This window comes from Apodemus sylvaticus, chromosome 6, assembly GCF_947179515.1.
Source record: "Apodemus sylvaticus chromosome 6, mApoSyl1.1, whole genome shotgun sequence".
Lineage (NCBI taxonomy): Eukaryota > Metazoa > Chordata > Mammalia > Rodentia > Muridae > Apodemus > Apodemus sylvaticus.
In genome coordinates, this window is record NC_067477.1 from 5,055,167 (window position 1) to 5,075,131 (window position 19,965).

General features: G+C 37.9%; 2 gene segments (V, D, J or C); both read left to right on the forward strand.

The window, feature by feature from the left end:
• The window catches only part of LOC127687767 (Ig heavy chain V region 3-like), a 507,571-nt gene that overhangs the window by 360,380 nt on the left and 127,226 nt on the right, over positions 1-19,965 (forward strand).
• On the forward strand, positions 18,064-18,676 carry LOC127686825 (Ig heavy chain V region 3-like). The segment is given in 2 exon segments: positions 18,064-18,176; positions 18,260-18,676. Coding segments are annotated over 2 exon segments (375 nt in total).

Genomic DNA, 19,965 nt, shown 5'->3' on the forward strand with positions numbered 1-19,965 from the left:
TTGGAAAGGAAGAAGTCAAACTATCACTATTTGCAGATGATATGATAGTATACTTACGTGACCCTAAAAACTCTACCAGAGAACTCCTACAGCTGATAAACAACTTCAGCAAAGTAGCTGGCTACAAAATCAACGCAAGCAAATCAGTCGCCTTTATATATTCAAAGGATAAGCAGACTGAGAAAGAAATTAGGGAAATGACTCCCTTCACAATAGCTACAAACAGCATAACGTATCTTGGGGTGACTCTAACCTAACAAGTGAAAGACCTATATGACAAGAACGTCAGATCTCTGAAGAAGGAAATCTAAGAAGATCTCAGAAAATGGAAAAATCTTCCATACTCGTGGACTGGCAGGATTTATATAATTAAAATTGCCATCTTTCCAAAGGCAATCTACAGATTCAATGCTATCCCCATAAAAATCCCAACCCAGTTTTTCATAGATCTAGAAAGAGCAATTCTTAATTTCATCTGGAATAAAAAACCCAGGATAGCTAAAAACTACTCTCAACAGTAAAAGAACTTCTGGGGGATTCAGTATCCCAGACTTTAAACTTTACTACAGAGCAATAGTGATAAAAACTGCCTGGAATTGGTACAGTATCAGGCATGGGGATCAATGGAATAGGATTGAAGACACAGAAATGAACCCACACAACTATGGTCACTTGATCTTCGACAAAGGAGCTGAAAGCATCCAGTGGAAAAAAGATAGTCTTTTCAACAAATGGTGCTGGTTCAATTGGAGGTCAGCATGCAGAAGAATGCGAATCGATCCATTCTTATCTCCTTGTACTAAGCTCAACTCCAAATGGATCAAGGACCTCCACATAAAACCTAACACACTGAAACTAATCGAAAAGAAACTGGGGAAGACCCTGGAGGACATGGGCACAGGGGAAATGTTCCTGTATAGAACACCAATAGCTTATGCTCTAAGATCAAGAATTGACAAATGGGACCTCATAAAACTACAAAGTTTCTGTAAAGCAAAAGACACTGTCAAAAGGACAAAACGTCAACCAACAGATTGGGAAAGGATCTTCACCAACCCTACATCTGACAGAGGGCTAATATCTAATATATACAAAAACTTGGGAATGTAGAATCCAGAGAACCAAATAACCCCATTAAAAAGTGGGGTACGGAGCTAAACAAATTAACATGAAGAACTTCGGAGAGCTGAGAAAAACCTTAAGAAATGTTCAACATCATTAATCATTAGGGAAATGCAAATCAAAACAACCCTGAGATTTCACCTCACACCAGTCAGAATGGCTAAGGTCAAAAACTCAGGAGACAGCAGGTGTTGGTGAGGATGTGGAGAAAGAGGAACACTCCTCTACTGCTGGTGGGATTGCAAGATGGTGCAACCACTTTGGAAATCAGTCTGGCGGTTCCTCAGAAAACTGGGCCTGGCACTTCCTGAGGACCTGGTTATACCAGTACTGGGCATATATCCAGAGGATTCTTCAGCATGCAATAAGAACACATGCTCCACTATGTTCATAGCAGCCTTATTTGTAGTAGCCAGAAGCTGGAAAGAACCCAGGCGTCCTTCAACGGAGGAATGGATACAAAAAATGTGGTATATTTACACAATGGAGTACTAGTCAGCCATTAGAAGCAATGAATTCATGAAATTCTTAGACAAATGGATGGAGCTGGAGAACATCATACTAAGTGAGGTAACTCAGTCTCAAAAGATCAATCATGGTATGCCTTCACTGATAAGTGGATATTAGCCTAGAAACTTTGAATACCCAAGACATCATCCACAAATTAAATGATGTCCAAAAAGAATGGAGGAGTGGCCCCTGGTTCTGGAAAGACTCAGTGCAAGAGTATAGGGTAATTCCAGAACAGGGAAGTGGGAAGTGCTAGATGGAGGAACAGGAGGAGGGAAGACGGCTTATGGGACTTGCGGTGAGTGGGGACCCAGAAAAGGGGAAATCATTTGAAATGTAAATAAAAAATATTTCAATAAATTAAAAAAAGTCTGTCCTTGTGGATGTCAAGAATCCTAATGATAGTGAAGAAATGATGTCTTCACACCAACATCATACCCTTGTTCCTTATGTATTAATTTAGATAGTGTTTACTACAAAGTTTGAAATTTGAAGGCCTCTGTTCACAACCTTGGTGACCTTCTGGTATCAAGTACATTACTTTCCTATCTTATGATTAGGGTATGAGAATCCTTAAATCTTGTGCTCTGTCCAAGGTTTGTATACCACATCTATCTGGGATTTTAGATTTACTTTTAGGACACCTTTTGCCCACTGTGCTGTCCTCCATGATGCCCAACATCTGATAGAACTGAACAAAAGAAGTAGGATTTTCTCCTTTTAAAATTTTAACAAATAGAATGCAGTGAAAATAAATGAAGGCACTAACAAGTAAATAAACAGAAATCAGAAAAATATGAACCAGGAAGTTGACAGATAAGTAAAGTTAATGAACCATCATTCCTTTTTGTGTAATTATAGCATTCACATCTGTCTGCATGCTGATGACTCTTAGTCTTATACTAAGTCTACATTCTCCATATGTGTGTGTGTATGTATGTATGTATGTATGTATGTATGCATGTATGTATGTATGTGAACAAAAATATGTTTTGACAAGACTCATATAGGTGGCAGTCTCTGGCTCAGGCACAGAGCAAGACAAAGGCTGGAGATACATCACTGGTTTGAGATATCCATGTGCCCTTCATGGAAAAATACGAGGTAATGATCCCTGGATGAGTGAGCAGAGTCAGGACCCTTGCGGTTAGACAAAGCATCTCTCTCAATCTTGCTAAATCTATACCGCATTCATCTGAAGTGTTTCATTCTGAGGACTCTTGTATTCAGTTAGCTACTCTATATGGGGATCAGAGGGGAGCTCCTTTGTTTCCTATCACAAATTATTTCCTCTAGAGTCCTAAATTTTAACCACACCATCAGAGTGAGCACTTGATAAGGGGATGCAAAGCTGTCCTGCCTCCATTCAAACTTAAGTTAAAAATCCAGTGATGAGCTCATAGGTGTGAAGACATGAAGTTCCTTATTCCTGCTGCTGATTTTCCCTACATGTGAGTCCCTAGGCTTCCTAAGGGATGAAGTTCTCTATTCTTACTCTAGTCTAACCTTATCATATGTATTATTTTCTTCACAGATGTCCTGTCCCAGGTTACTCTGGAAGAGTCTGATCCTGGGATATTGAAGCCCTCACAGACCTTCAGTCTGATTTGCTCTTTCTTGGGCTTTCACTGAGCACTTATGTAATAGGTATGGCCTGGATTTATCAGTCCTCAGGGAAGGGTCTGGAGTGGCTAGCAAACATTTGGTGGGTTTATAGTAAGTATTACTACCCATCCCTAAAGAGCCAGCGCACAATCTATGCACCAAGGTAGATGTGCTAACCTGATATGAAAATAAATGAAATCTAACACTCACATTCTTCCATGCTGATCCAAGCAATAAGAACTATATGGCCAAACTTACAAATAAACATATGTGCTTCTCAGCTATTTCCCATATGCACAAACTTTAATTTTGAATTGCTTGATTTAGTCAGGTTTTGTGGTGTTAACTACATCTGCTATGAGTTCATGTTTACAAGGACCATGTGCACTCCAGGGGCACCATAGAGGGATTTTCATTACAGCTCTTTAGGATCCGACCTTTCATTTGGATTGTTCTATTTCACAATTTATGCAATTTTTTCCACTATGTCTCCATTTTGTGAATAAAGGAGGATTTTAGCAGTAGGTTTAAAACTGTTTCAGCTTCTCAGAGTGCAGCCAGGTCCTGAGCTGCTTCAACATTTATTTGTTTATGTATATAGTCTTAATCCTGTGTACCATTATAAATCTGTTCACTGTGTCTACTAAACAACGTAGGTGGAGTGATTGACCCTATGAACACAGGTGTTCTAGCCCAGGCATATTATGATGATGTCAGGAAAGAGCCTGTTATCTACTGCCATTACATTTTTATGAATGGAAACTCCTGGAACTGGATCCAACAGCCAGCAAGGAGAAACCTGGCTTCAAGAGAGACATTATGGTAATATTGGCACAACTTAAAATCGCTGATGCATAAATCATTATCCCCAGGCAAACTAGAGGAACTATGTCAACACTGAAGTTACATGGATATGTTTTTTCCCCTTAGGCTAGACAAGGCAACTTTGGTGTAAGCCATGAAAAACTTATTTTCAGGGAGGCTTGTGACCAGCAGATGGCACAATGAAGCCATGAATCCACATAAAGAGATGAGGTAGTTATGGAGGGCACTCTATGTACTCTGTGGTTTTCTTTATTAAGTGTACTAACTGATCTGCACTGCGGTTTAACTGTTTAACATGTGATGTCTCCATGCTCAAACACCATAAAGATTCTTTGCTAAACATTTTGCAGATTTATGTTCACTTGTTTTTATTAGGTTTTTAGAACATTTTGAAAAAAAAGTGATACAATTTATTCTAATAACTCATTTTCCCAAATTCAAATATTTCCAGATCCTTCCTTCCCCCCAAATTCATGCAAATACACACTTTTTCCTTTCTGAATATAAGCGAATAAAGAATTTAAAGGGGGATTAAAACCAAGCAGAAACAAAACAAAACCAATAAAATATGAGACATACACAGAAAGCAATGGAGGGAGACAGAGAGAGAATAGAGAAGAGAAGAGGAGAGAGAGAGAGAGAGAGAGAGAGAGAGAGAGAGAGAGAGAGAGAGACTAATAAAGTCTCACAACTCTGTAGTCATGATATATAGGCAAAACATGAGTGAGACAAAAGTATTTGAACAAGGCAATATTAGTAAAAACTGTTTGCAAATATACTATTATTGAATTCAGGTTTTTGATTATCAACTGCTAAGCATGTCTTCATGATTAACTGTGTTTAATCTACCCTGTGAGATTCCACTGGGAAAATTAATTATTCCTTCATATGTGATAGTAGTTGCAGTTCTTTTTGATTAGGTCTGAGATCCTGTGCCCACTTCTTTCTCCCAAATTGGGATTTTATTTGGGTTGACTTGTTCCATGCTCTGTGCCTGCAGCCACAATCTCTGTGAATTCATATGTGCATGCATCCAGTTGTGTCTGGAAGACTCTCTTTCCTTAGAGTCCTGCAACCACACTGTATCTTATTATCTGCTCAATATTGAAACAATTTACTCTCAATTTTTATCTCTATTTTACTATAACATCTTTGTAAATTCCTCATACTCTATTGGACCAATTCTATTCTCTCAGCTTCTACAGTTAAGTACCCCAAACACAATATTGAAATCTTGGAACACATATGAATAAGAACATGAAGCACTTGACTCATGGATGTGGTGACCTATTTGGTATATTTCTTTCCAGTTCCATATATTTATAGATAAGATAATTCATGTTTTTTCACAGAGAAATAATCACTTTTCTATATGTACAAATTTGTCTTTTTTATTTATGCTTTATTAGAATTCTGCAATGATTTTTTTCCTCTATATTGTTAAAAGATCGTGAATAACATGCTGTGAATAACATGAATGCATGAGCACCTCTACAATAAGATGTAGAGTCATTTGAGTACATGTGTGAGAAGGTTATTTCTGGTTAACAATAATTTTATTTTTTATTTTTTGGCCATATTTTCATAGGAAAGACTTCATACCAGGTAAGTGTGGTTAAAGATCTGGTTTAGAGATGTAAAGGCTCTAGTTGTAGTGCTAAGGGTCATGTTGTCAACCTGTGTTAAAATATTTATATTTATATCCAGGAGACTGTTTGAGCCTTGATCACAGAGGTTCAAACATGCCCTGTGTAAAGACTGATGCAGACATTCACGAGTCGTCAGGCTGTTTAGAATGATTGACAGTATATTCAGCAACAGATTATCCAATGATACTAACCTGTTGTGATCCTGAGATCCTGGGTATGTCTGAGATCCTGGAAGTCAAGCTGCCTCTGGGACCTTGAGATCCTGTTGTGAGCAACCTCCTGGAATCTTGGGATCCTGGGTGTGTTTGAGCACCTAGAAGTTGAGCTTCCTCTGGGTGTTGTAGGACTGGCTGTGGAGATTGCACCCGATGTCTGCTCAGTTCACTGGCCCAGACAGACCAGAAGGAACCTATGCCACTGGTCTGGTGGAGTCACTGGGTTTCTGGGTTCTGCTGATCTCAGTTACTCCCAGTTCTGGAACAGACATTGTATCCTCCTCATCTCGGACCTTATGATTCTTGGCCTATTTCCTGATGCTAAATGATCAGCATTTGCACATGGCTCAGAAAAAGTGTTTGGGATGCATTTTCTCAGACAGAATTAGGACTTGAACAGGAGCATCCTGCTGCTTGACCTATGTACCTTCTATTTTTCTTCTCCATCTGGACTAGGTCTGTATGTAATATGCTCATGAACATGCAAATTACTTGAGTTTATGGTAGTAAATACAGGGATGTTCACCCCCTGAAACAGCATATGATCAGTGTCTTCTCCACAGTCCCTGAACACACTGACTATAATCATGGAATGGAGCTGGGTCTTTCTCTTCCTTCTGTCAGTAACTGCAGGTAAGCACCTCACCAGTTCAAAATTTGAGGAGAAGACAGTGCCATCCTCTCTGCCTTTCTCTCCACGGGCATCCACTCCCAAGTTCAGCTACAGCAGTCTGAACCTAAGCTGCTAAGGCCTGAGGCTTCAGGGAAGTTGTCCTGCAAGGTATCTGGCTACATGTTTAGCAGTAAATACATGAGCTGGGTGACAGAGACTTGGACTGGGCCTGGAATGGATTGGACATATTGATCCTGAGTAACTACAAATTGATACTAACTACAATAAGAAGTTCAAGGGCAAGGCCACACTGACTTCAGGCAAATCCTTTGGCACAGCCTACATGCAACTTAGCAGCTAGACATATGAGGACTTTACAGTCTAATACTATGATAGACACAGATGTGTAACTACATCCTAAACCTTAAAAGAGGAGGAAGTTTCCACTATACTGAGAAGATGGAGATTATTCTGAAGAGTTGCTTGGAACTGGTCATTCTGAGTGCCCTTTTGTCTCCCTCTCTTCCACAGTAGTACATGTTATTTGTCAAGTTTTTAATAGTTGGGAATATAGTGATTCTAATTGTGGACATTGTATCTTGAGGTTTTTTTTTTCCACCAGAGAACACTTCCATTGACATTTCCTTCCTTAATAAAACAATATAAAAAAGATACTGTGATAATTCCCAGGACTAAAAATATCTGAGTTCCAAGGGATTGAAACTTTGAATGGAGTCGCTTGGAATGAAATATAATATGAATTTTACCATTAAAATCCACATAAATAACAGCTAATATATTAAGCACTTGTTTCAGAGTCTTAAGTGACCTGAATGTGTGCTGTAAGCTCTGGGTATATTGTCTAGCAGAAACTTCAGTCTCTTAGAATGTCATGTATGTGTATCAGAATACACTGTCATGTACATATAACTCCTGTAAGTTGGACACCTATTCACAGAACTTTGTAATCAACTAAATGTATGTACATGTTAATTGAGATGAGTTCCACAATTATACTTAGATCTTTCATCCCATTCTTCCTTTCTTCCTAGTCTCAGCATGCTAACTCAGCATCATCTCTCACAGTCTCCCACCAAATACCTGGAGATCACTCTTGTTTTATAGAGCATTTGCTTTTGGTTAAATTGTTGACCACACAACCAGCCAGCACATAGACACCTGTGGATCATGGAAATCTCAGTGTTTGATATAGTAAGATATCTCTGTAGTCAGAATGCTAATTTTGAATGTTCATGTAGGAAATGATTTTCCCCTTAAAATATGAATGCCTTGTGCTTAATATGGATGCATCTCATATAGTGAATACATTGGGGCAGGAAGGAATACCTTTGGCAAGTTTTGTATTATACATCATTCAAACTTATTTTGAAAAAGTTATTTTGAAATTCTCAGACACCTCATTCAACAAAGCTCCCTGCTGTGTGCATCCACTGTGGGGATCATTGTTGTTGTTTAACTTGAAGCTGGGAATAGATCTCATTAATATTTATCTATGTCACTCTCAAGCCTTGACACAAAAGATTCTGCATCATACTAGAGACACTTGTTCTATCACATTTCTTGGTGCTTTATGGGTATTAGCCAAAATTCAAAATAGCCTAGAAGTCATCAATGGAATAATTGCAAGAAAATGTGTTGTACTAAACTGAAAGCTAGCACATACATATGGAGGCCTTGATGCTTTCACCTATGTCAGTCCTGTGCTTGCTGCTTCAGTTTCTTTTCATCCACATGACAATTGCTCAGGTTATTTAGATGTTCTTGGTCTCCTGGTGTCCTCCTTCCCCTCTGGATTGACCTGTCCAGCAGGTCCAGTTATACAGGGTTCCAAAGAGGTGCTACCTGAGCGTCAAAAAGGGGGAGAGAAAGAAGGAGACCAGGCAGGGTTCAATTGTCGAGGTCTCCTTTAATGCACCAGAGTTCACAGGTTTTAAGGCTTTCAGAGGAGGAGCTTGCCTCAAGGCAAGAACAAAGAAGGGATGGTCAAAGGCATTTGGCAGTTTCAGCAGGAAGAGATAAGGGTCATCTGGTGGAGACATCTGTTGTTTGTGAATACTGGAACATCCTGCGGTTTATCTCAGAACTTCCCTGTAACCAGCAGTTCCTGGGAGAGGCTCTTCTTTGTTTTTCTCAGGACCTTTATCCTGCCAGCCCTCCAGGCTGTTGGTGAGGGTCCATTATGGTTTTCCACACTGGCTCTTACAGCGTTTCAGCCACTTCTACTTAGGACTTCCTGCAGATCTTAAAACTGGGATTTGATGGAGGATTTCCATTTACATCTCTGTGTTTCAAGGTCTTTCTTTTTGCATAAAATCTAGTATGGGCTTCAGTATTTGTTTTCATGTAGTTTTATGGAATCCTGAGCATATGAACAAATGTGTCTCTGATTCTCGGTCATTGACTTGGTACTTTTTCCTTTTCTCGATTTGCCTTGTCCAAATTTCATGTTATAATTTTTGTTTTACATTATACTAATTTCTTTAAGTTGTATTTTTATCTTTTAGCAGCCTCTTTCTTTGTAATGAGGGGTAGAAGGTGTTGGGTCCATATGATTGTGGACAGGAAGAACTGGGAGTAGTAGAGGTAGGGGGAAGTATATAGGATATATTGTATAGAAAAGAAAATCTATTTTAATAAAAGCAGAAAATGAAAAGATATCTAAACAACAGAATATTACACATCTGTTAAAATATATAAAATCATGAAATTTCCTGGTGAGTGGATGGAACCACAGGAAAACTCTTAGTTAAAGTGGATCAACTCTGACCCTAAAAGATGAATATGTATATATTTGCTTGAATGTGGAAATTAGCTGCTATATAGGCAGGATGCATCACAGAGATGAGATAAGAGGAAGAATCTACTGGAGGGGAATAGATATCCTTAGGAAGGGGAAATAGAATATATATGGGTGGATTAAAATGGGAGTTCTCGCCTCTACACACAAGTTCCACCAGGTGAGAGCCATTCTGCCATGAGTGTTCTCAGTCCCAGGCCCGGAAGTGTGCTTTCCACTTTAAATCCAATAATTGTCTAATCAGATAGGAAGACACTGTGTGCAGGAAAGTGGAGCAGTCGGGGCAGGATCCTTCTGTCCACCATCTGTACCTGGCAGGAGGGGTTGTTCCATAGACCTCTGATAATGGGTCCTGCCAAAAGTGGGCTGGTTTCCTAGGAGTGCTGACATAGGCTTACAGGCCCAAAGCAGGGACAAACTCCAGCCAAAGACAGCAAGACCAACTAATATCATAGATAACATAGATGGTGAAAGCCAAGCACAAGAACCTTACCAACAGAAACCAAGGCTACAAGCACAAGAACCTTACCAACAGAAGCCAAAGCTACTTGGCATCATCAGAAACCAGTTCTCCCACCACAGCAAGTCCTGCATACCTGAACACACTAGCAAAGCAAGATGTAGATTTAAAATCTCATCTCATAATGATGACAGAGGACTTTAAGGACGTGCATAACTACCTTAATGAAAGAAATTAAAAACATTAATGAAAATTAAGCCACAACATACTCAAATTTATGGGACACAATGAAAGCTATGGTAGGAAGAAATAAAATAGCTCTGAGTTCCTCAAAAAGAAACTAGAAAGAGTATACGCTAGCAGCTTGACAGCACACCTGAAAGCTCTAGAACAAAAATAAGCAAATATACCCACGAGGAGGCAAAAGCAGGAAATAATCAAACTCTGAGGTGAAACCAACTGAATAGAAACAAAACAAACTATAAAAAGACCAAGAAAATCAGGAGCTAGTTCTTTGAGAAAATAAACAAGATAAATAAACCCTTAGCCAGTCTAACCAGAGCGCACAAAGACAATATTCAAATTAACAACATCAGAAATGAAAAGGGAGATATAACAAAAGAAACTGAGGAAATTCAGAAAATCATTATATCTTAGTATAAAAGTCTATACTCAACACAAATGGAAAAATCTGAATTAAATGGAGTTTCCTATACGAATACCAAATACCAAAGTTAAACCATGATCAGATATACCATCTAAAACAGTTAAACAGTTCCATAACCCTTAAAGAGATAGAAGCAATAATTAAAAGACTGCCAAACAAACAAAAAGAAAGAAAGAAAGAAAGAAAGAAACAAAGAAAGAAAGAAAGAAAGAAAGAAAGAAAGAAAGAAAGAAAGAAAGAAAGAAAGAAAGAAAGAAAGAAAAAAGAAAAAAAAGCCCAGGAGCAGATCAGTATAGTGCAGAATTGTATCAGACTTTCAAAGAAGAGCTAATACCAATACTCTTCAAACTATTCCACAAAATAGAATGAGAAGCAACATAACTCAACGTGATCAATGAAGTCACAATTTTGATGGGAAAACCACACAAAGATCCAACAAAACATTGCCAACTGCCAACCAGATTTCCTTTTGAATATCCGAGTAAAAATACTCAAGATAATTCTTGCCAACCTAATCCAAGAACACATCAAAATGATTCTTTACCACAATCAAGTGGACTTCATTCCAAGTATGCAGGAATGGTTCATTATATGGAAATTCATCAATGAAGTCCACTGCATAAATAATTTCAAAGACAAAAGCACATGGTTATTTTATTAAATACTGAAAAAGCATTTGAAAAAATTCAGCATCAGTTCATATTAAAAGTCTTGGAAAGAACAGGAATTCAAAGCCCATACCTAAACATAGTAAAAGCAATACACAGCAAACCAGTAGCCAACATCAAACTAAATGGAGAGAAACTTGAAGCAATCCCACTAAAATCAGGGACCAGGCAAGGTTGCCCTTCCTCTCCCTATCTCTTCAATATGGTACTTGAAATTCTAGCTAGAGCAATTGACAATAAAAGGAGGTCAAAGGGTTACAAATTGGAAAGGACGATGTCACACTGTCACTATTTGCAGATGATATGATGCTTTAATTAAGTGACTCCCAAAACTCCTCCAGAGAATTCGTACAGTTTATTAAACAACTTCATCAAAGCGGCTAAATATAAAATTAACTCAAACAATTCAGAAGACTTTCCATACTCAAAGTATAAATAGGCAGAAAAAGAAATTAGGGAAATGATACCCTTCACAACAGTCACAAACAATATAAAGTATCTTGGTGTGATCTAACAAAACAAGTGAAAGATCTATATGACAAGAACTTCAAGTCTCTGAAGAAAGAAATTGAAGAAGACCTTAGAAGATGGAAAGATCTCCCATGCTAGTGCATTGGCAGGATAAATATAGCAAAATTGACCATCTTGCCAAAAGCAATATACAGATTCAATGCAATCTTCATCAAAATTCCAACTCAACTCTTCAAAGAGCTAGAAAGAACAATTCTCAAATTCATCTCAAATAAAAAAAACCTAGGATACCTAAAACTATTCTCAACAATAAAAGAACTTCTGGAGAATTAACATCTTGAACCTCAAGCTGTACGGTTCAGCAATTGTTAAAATATATATAGTATTGGTACAGTGAGTGGCAGGAGTATCAATGTAAAAGAATTCAAGACCCAGAAATGAACCCACACGACTATGGTTACTTGATCTTTGACAAAGGAAGTAAAACCATCCAGCGGAAAAATATAGCCTTTTGAACAAATGGTGCTGGTTCAATGGCTAGTTATAATGCAGAAGAATCCAAATGAATCCATTCTTTTCTACTTACACAAAGCTCAAGTCCAAGTTGATCAAGGACCTCCATATAAAATCAGATAAACTGAAACTAATAGAAAAGATAGTGGGGAGGAGCCTCATTGTACATTGGTACAGGGGAAAATTTCCTCAACAGACCACTAATAGCTTATGCTCTGAGATCAAGCATTGACAAATGGGACCTCATAAAATTACTAGGCTTCTGTAAAGCAAAGGACATCACTAATAGTACAAAACAGCAACTGATGAAATGGGTAAAGAGTTTTACAAACTCTACATCTGATAGAGGGCTAATTTCCAATATATACAAAGAACTCATGAAGTTAGACTGCAGAGAAACAAATAACCCTATTAAAAATGGAGTAGAATGTTAAACCAGGGATTCTAAACTGAGGAATACCTAATAGGTGAGAATAACCTTAATGTTCAATATCCTTAGTCATCAAGAAAATGCAAATTAAACCAATCCTGAGATTCCAACTCATACCAGTCAAAATGGCTAAGATCATGATCTCAGGTGACAGCAGATACTAGCAAAGAGGTGGAAAAGAGGAACACTTCTTTGCTGGTGGGATTGCAAGCTTGCCTAACTACTTTGGAAATCAATCTGTCTGTTCCTCAGAAAATTTGTTATAGTACTGTCTGAGGACCATGCTATACCACTGAATATTCTTCTGGATATATCCTGAACATATACCCAGAAGCTCCAATATTTAATAATTATATATGCCCCACTATATTCATAGCAGACTTATTTATAATAGCAAATAGCTAGAAAGAACCCAGATGTCCCTCAACAGAGGAATGGATACAGAAAACATGGTACATTTACACAATGGAGTACTAGTCAGATATTAAAAACAATGAATTCATGAAATTCCTAGGCATATGGATGGAACTAGTAAATATCATCCAGCATGAGATAACCCAATCACAAAAGAATACACATGATATGCACTCAGTGATAAGTGGATATGAGCCCAGAAGCTAGGAATAACCAAGACATAATTCACAGACAACACAAAAGTGTGGATATTTTTGTACTTCTTAGAAGAGCAAACAAAATACCTATGGGGGGATTCAGAAACAATGTGTGGAGCAGAGCCTGAAGCAAAGGCCGTCTAGATACTGCCCCACCTGGTGTTACATTGCATATACAGCTACCAAAGCCAGACAGTAATGTGAATGTCAATAAGTGGTAGCTGACAGGTGCCTGATGCAGCTGTTTCCTGAGAGGCTTTGCTATTGCCTGAGAAACACAAGGGGAATATTCTCATCCCATCATTGGACTGAGCTCAATGTCCCCCATGGAGGAGCTAGAGAAAGGATCCAAGGAACTCTAGGGGCTTGCAGCACCATAGGAGGAACAAAAATATGAACCATCCAGTATCTCCAGAGCTCCAGGGGTTAAACCACCAACCGAAGTGTACACCTGGATGGACCCATGGCTCTAGCTGCATATGTAACGGAGCGTGACCTTGTCAGACATCAATGAGAGGAGATGCCCTTGGTCAGTTCACCAGCAGAGGGGAATGCCAGGACAGGGAAGCAGGCGTGGGTGGGTTGGTGAGCAGTGGAAGGGTGGATGGGACAGTGGGTTTTGAATGGGAAACCATGAAATGGGATAACATTTGAAATAAAAATAAAGAAAATATCTAATAAAATTTAAATAAATGAAAGAGTGAAATATGCATTGAAATTACAGATGAAATATGCACAGTGTGAAATATTCATATACATGTAAATTCTAATCACACATAAATTGTTGATTTTATCTTTAGAATGAATTTGCTTTTCTTTGACATTTTTATTTTTGTGTGAAATATTTAATGATCATATCTACCTCCTTATAACCTTCTGACTTCAATTGGTAATTTTCAATAAATCTCTGACTACATTTATTTCATTAACTCACAATATTGTGTGTCAAATCAGTGCTATGTATATACACATACATGTGCCATTCAGTAGTACATAAGCAATACCTAGAATACTACCAAAGAAAAAAAGAGTGTATTTTTTATCTTCAGTTATCAAATGCCAATAGATCTAAAACTTTGTGTTTGTTCTTGGAAGTCCCTCTCTATGGTATTGTAATATTTTAAAAACCTGGTTACCCATTTTTGGTAGGGAAAGCAGAGAACACATGCACCAAGGTGGATGTGTTAACCTGAGAGGAAAATATGTGAAATCCAACCCTCACATTCTACCATGCTGATCCAAGCAATAAGAATTATAAGAATTACACTTATAAGTAAACACATTTGCTACTCAGCTATTTCACACATTTGCATGATTTAATTTTGATTTGCTTGATTTATTCAGGTTTTGTGGTTTTATTATACCTGATAAGAGTTCAGGTGTACAATGCCCTTGTGCAGTCCTGACTCACCATGGAGGGATTCTCATTACAGGTCTCTGAACACAGAGTGCTCTAAAAACAGAGTTCTATGCTCTGAATACTGGTGTTCTGTCCCAGGTGTACTCTGATGAAGTCAGGAAAAGCCTTTCATCTACTGTCAATACATTTTTAGAAATGGGAACTCATAGAACTGGATCCAACTGCCCACAAGGCTGAACCTAGCTTCAAGAGAGACATTGTAGTAATATTTTTACAACTTAAAATCGCTGATGTATAAATCATTATTTCCAGATATACTAGAGCCATCTCTCTCTTCAGTGGAACTCTGTCAACCCTGAAGTTACTTGGATATGTTTTTTTTTTTCTTTCTTTCTTTTTTTTTCCTTATGCCTGGTACTGCATCTTCACTGTAAGCCTTGAAAAACCTATTTTCCAGGGAGCTCATGACCAGCAGGGGGCACAATAAGGCCAGGAATCCCCATAGAGAGATGAGGTCAATGTGGAGTGGACTCTGTGTCCTCTGTGTTTTTCTTTACTAAGTGTACTAAATGATATGCACTGCAGTGATTAACGTGATATCTCCATACTCAAACACAGTAAAGATTCTCTGCTAAACAGTTTGTCGATTTATGTTCACTTGTTTTTATTTGGTTTTTGTAACTTGGAAAAAAGCAATGCAATGTATTCTAATAACTGAATTCCCCACCTCAAACTATTTCCAGATCCTAAGTCCCTCCATATTCAAGAAAACACATATTTGTTTCTTTTTGAATATAAGAAAAAAACAGAAATTAATTTAAAGGGGGATTAAAAACAAAAAGAAACAAACAAAAAACAAAAATGAAGACAAACAGAGCAAGCTAGGGAGAGAGAGAGAGAGAGAGAGAGAGAGAGAGAGAGAGAGAGAGAGAGAGAGAGAGAATCACAACTGTGTAATCATGATATATGGGCAAAACATAAATGAGACAAAGGAGTTGAACAAGGCAATATTAGAAAAAAATGTCCGCAAAAATTCCACTGAGGTTTTTTGTTTTGTTTTGATTTTTTGTTTTTTTTTTTTATATTTTTTATTTATTTATTTATTTGGCTATCAACTGATAAGCATGTCTTCCTGATTAACTGTTCTTAGCAACCCCTGTGAGACTCCACTGGAGAAAACTAATTATTCCTTTACATGTGAGAGTCAATCACAATTCTTTTTGTGTAGGGCTGATATCCTGTTTCCACTTCCTTCTCCCAACATGAGGATTTTTTTTTATCTAGGTTTACTTGATTCAGGCTCTTTGCCTGCATCCACAGTCTCTGTAAATTCATATGTGCATCAGTCCCATTGTGTCTGGACGACACTTTTTCCTTGGAGTCATGCAACTGCTCTGGCTCTTATAATCTGCTCAATTTTAAAACCAAATGCTCTCAATTTTTATCTCTATTTTACTATATCATCTTTGTAAATTCCTCATACTCTAAAAGCCCAATTCTGTTCTCCCAGCTTTTGCAATTAAATACACCAATCACAATATTGAAATCTTAGGTATGAATGAGAACATGAAGCACCTGCCGCATGGACATGGGATGACTTATTCAGTATATTTTTCCAGTTCCATATATTTATAGATCAGATAATTCATGTTTTATCACTGAGTAATATTTGCTTTTCTCTATGTACAAATTTTTCCTTTTTTAATTTACACTTTATTAGAAATCTGGGATGATTCCTTCCTCTATATTCTGTTAAAAGATTATGAATAACATGCTGTGAATAAACATGAATGTATGAGCATTTCTACAGTAAGATGTAGAGACATTTGAGTACTGTGTGAGAGGTTAATTGCTGGGAAAGGCCATAATTTTATTTATTATTTTTTTGCCAATTGTCCTAGGAAAGTCTTCATTCCAGGTAAGTGTGGTTAAATCCCATGTTTAAAGATAATATAGTACCTGGGTATATTGCTAATGCTCATGATGTCAAACTCCCTTATAAATATTTATATTTATACCCAGTAGACTGTCTGAGCCTTGGTCACAGAGGCTTGTATGTGCTATGTGTAAAGAATGATGCACACATTCATGAGTGGTTAGACTGTTGAGAATGATTGACAGAGTATTCAGCAACAGGTGATTCAACCTCTCATACGAGAATCAAGAATCATCATAAATCATGGAAAAGAATATAAAATACAGAGAATAGGGTCAAAGGACATGAAATCTTATCTCCATTTAATGTCTGTGATTTTGAGACTGTCTTAATACAGTTATATGTAGTTGCATCCACCTTTTCTAAAACATTATAAATTTTTGATTCATTTATGGATATATACATACATATATATATGTATATATCCATGCCTCAGTGATAAAATTCTTTGTTTACACATCAATAGCTTACATCTATAATCTAGTTAATCATAATAGTATGGTAATACTCATTGTCCTATAAATATTTAACCACATTTACTTTTATTAATTTTAGTGAATTTTGAAGTATGACCTGTAATAAAGGCAAACGTTACTTGCATTTATCTGAGAGAACTTTCTTTTTTGGGGGTTTATTTATAATTTTTGAAAAGCGTGTTCTTTAATTGAAACAGGAAGTAAAAACATTTTATAAGAAAATTGAAGATTTATGTGGAAAATATTTGTGATAAAATAAAGGAGATATATAGAAAAACCCGTTAAAATTGACAATTTTCATAGAAAATTAAAGAGCAAAATGGTAGACATAAATACATTGCAAAATTAATTGAAAATGAAATAGAAACATTTTATGTTAGAATTGAATATTTATGTGGGAAATGTCAATTTTACCTGAAAATGTTTATAATTCTACTTTCAATCAACTTAGAATTATTTTTATGCCTACCATATTATGTGTATAATTTCCATGATAATCTTCAATTTTAACATGTTTTTCTATATATTTCTTTAGTTTTATCAGAAATATTTTCCATGTAAATCTTCAACTTTATCAGAAAATGTTGATAATTCCATTTTTCAATCAACTTAGGAATACTTTTATCATTTCCATTATTATACCTATATAAAATTTCCTGTGATAATCTTCAATTTTAACAAGTCTTTTTACATTTTTCTGAAAGAAGTATCTAATAATCAAAACTTAACTATTTTTGGAATTTACCATCAAAATCATCATCATCATCACCATCATCATCTTCATCTTCATCTTTATCATCATCAGAAAGCACTATACGTAAATCCATGTTTTAACCTTGTGCCAAAGTGGAACAACAGATTCAGGGCAAAAATTTATTGAGAGATTAACCCCTGAAGTTACAGTCATCACGTGTGTCCAGGGCTCATGGTTAGTGTATTGGATGCACTTCCTCAAGTATTAGGTCTTAGACCTGAACATTCTGCTACCTGACCTATGTGCCTTTTCAGTCTTTCCTATCCAGTTCTTCTCCAGGTGGACTAGATTCTTACCTAAGAAGTACCCTGCTCATGAGTATGCAAATTACCACAGTCCATGTGAGTAAATACAGGGACCTCCATACCCTGAAAACAACCCATGATCAGTGTCCTCTCCACAGTCACTGAAAACACTGGCTCTAACCATGGCATGGACCTGGGACATTCTCTTCCTCCTGTCAGTCACTGCAGGTAAGGGGCTCAGCAGTTACAAATCTGAAAAGGAGACAGGACTTGAGGTGACAATGACATCTACTCTGCCTTTCTCTACACAGGTGTCCAATCGCAGGTCCAGCTGCAGCAGTCTGGGGCTGAGCTGGTGAGCCCTGGGGCTTCAGTGAAGCTGTCCTGCAAGGCTTCTGGCTACACCTTCACAAGCAACTGGATGGGCTGGGTAAAGCAGAGGCCTGGACAGGGCCTTGAATGGATTGGAGAGATTTATCCTGGAAATGGCAAAACTAACTACAATGAGAAGTTCAAGGGCAAGGCCACACTGACTGCTGACACATCCTCCAGCACAGCCTACATGCAACTCAACAGCCTGACATCTGATGACTCTGCGGTCTATTACTGTGCAAGACACAGTGTTATAACCACATCCTGAGTGTGTCAGAAACCCTGGGGGATCAGGAAGCTGCCCGAAGAATGAGATGACTGAAATGTTAACCTTTAAACTTGCTCAGAAATTGTAATTTTGAGTGTTCGTTTATTGCCTCCTCATCACAGTCCTATAGTGGCTTTCTCATCTTTGTAAACATCCATCTATAAATAAAGTGATGCTGCTGAGGATGAACCTACAGCTCACTATACCTTGCTAATCTCTTCACCAGTGATCACCTCCATGGATACATTTCTTATTCAAAAAAAACATAAAATTAGAAAATGATGGTGATGCATGATAAAAATATCACTGCATCCTGAGAGAGCAGAACTGTTTTAAATTGATGGGAATAATGTATGAGTTTGACCTATAAAATCCAAATCACCAACATCTGAGAAAACAAATGCTCCTTCATAGTCTTAAGCAATAAGTGATCTCAGGTATGTTGCTATGTGGCCATGTGTTCCAGCAGAAACTTTAGTCTCTTATATTGTGAGAAATATTATCTCAGAATGCTGAGGCATGCAAATATAATATCTGTAGGTTCGTCAACATATCACTAAATCACTTTCCATCAAACTCTTTACAATCGCATTGTATCTACCTGTTAAATTATGTATGTTCTGAGATTACATGTGTTTGATCCCATATTTATTTCCTCTGATATTCAGAAGTGATCTGTACAGTAATTAACCTTTTTACAACAAAGCATCCAGCTCAGCCAGGTACTCAGAGGACACCAGAGTGAAGGATTGCTGAGGACATTGCCTGCCTGTATTCTCACCGTATGAGGGAGCTGGGCAGTTCCACAGCTGCCTGGGCACATATCCTCAGGGGAGCATTTGACCAGCAGGAAGTCCCACAGTTAAAGAGAGCCCAGTGGTCTGAGGTCCCCACCATCTTGGCTCCTGTGGCCAAGCAGCCAGCTCAGGTAGAGACTTGCGCCACATCTGACATGGGGAAGATCCCACTTCCTGATACTCTCTAGAGAACTGCCAGAGCAGGTTAATTGCCACTGCCCCTTTCCATCAGATGTGGAGGACCTCTGACCTCTGCCATATCTGACACGGGGAAGATCCTACCTCCTGATACTCTCAAGAATGGACAGGAGCAGGTTATTTGGTAGGACATTCAAGAACAAGCATCAGCAGAATATTTGAAATCAAGCAACATGCTCTGTCCTGGGCTGTTTGCCATATAGAGAGATCAGTGTCTGGAAGGGGTCTTCACAACATCCACCATCTTCACTACCTAGCAGACCAGACAGGCAACACCAGGTACACAGAGACAACCCGAGTATAGCATTGCTTGGGACAAGGTACACTAGAGCTCCAACAGCACCCAAGAGTAGGACATCACATAAGCAGTCTGAGCTAGGGG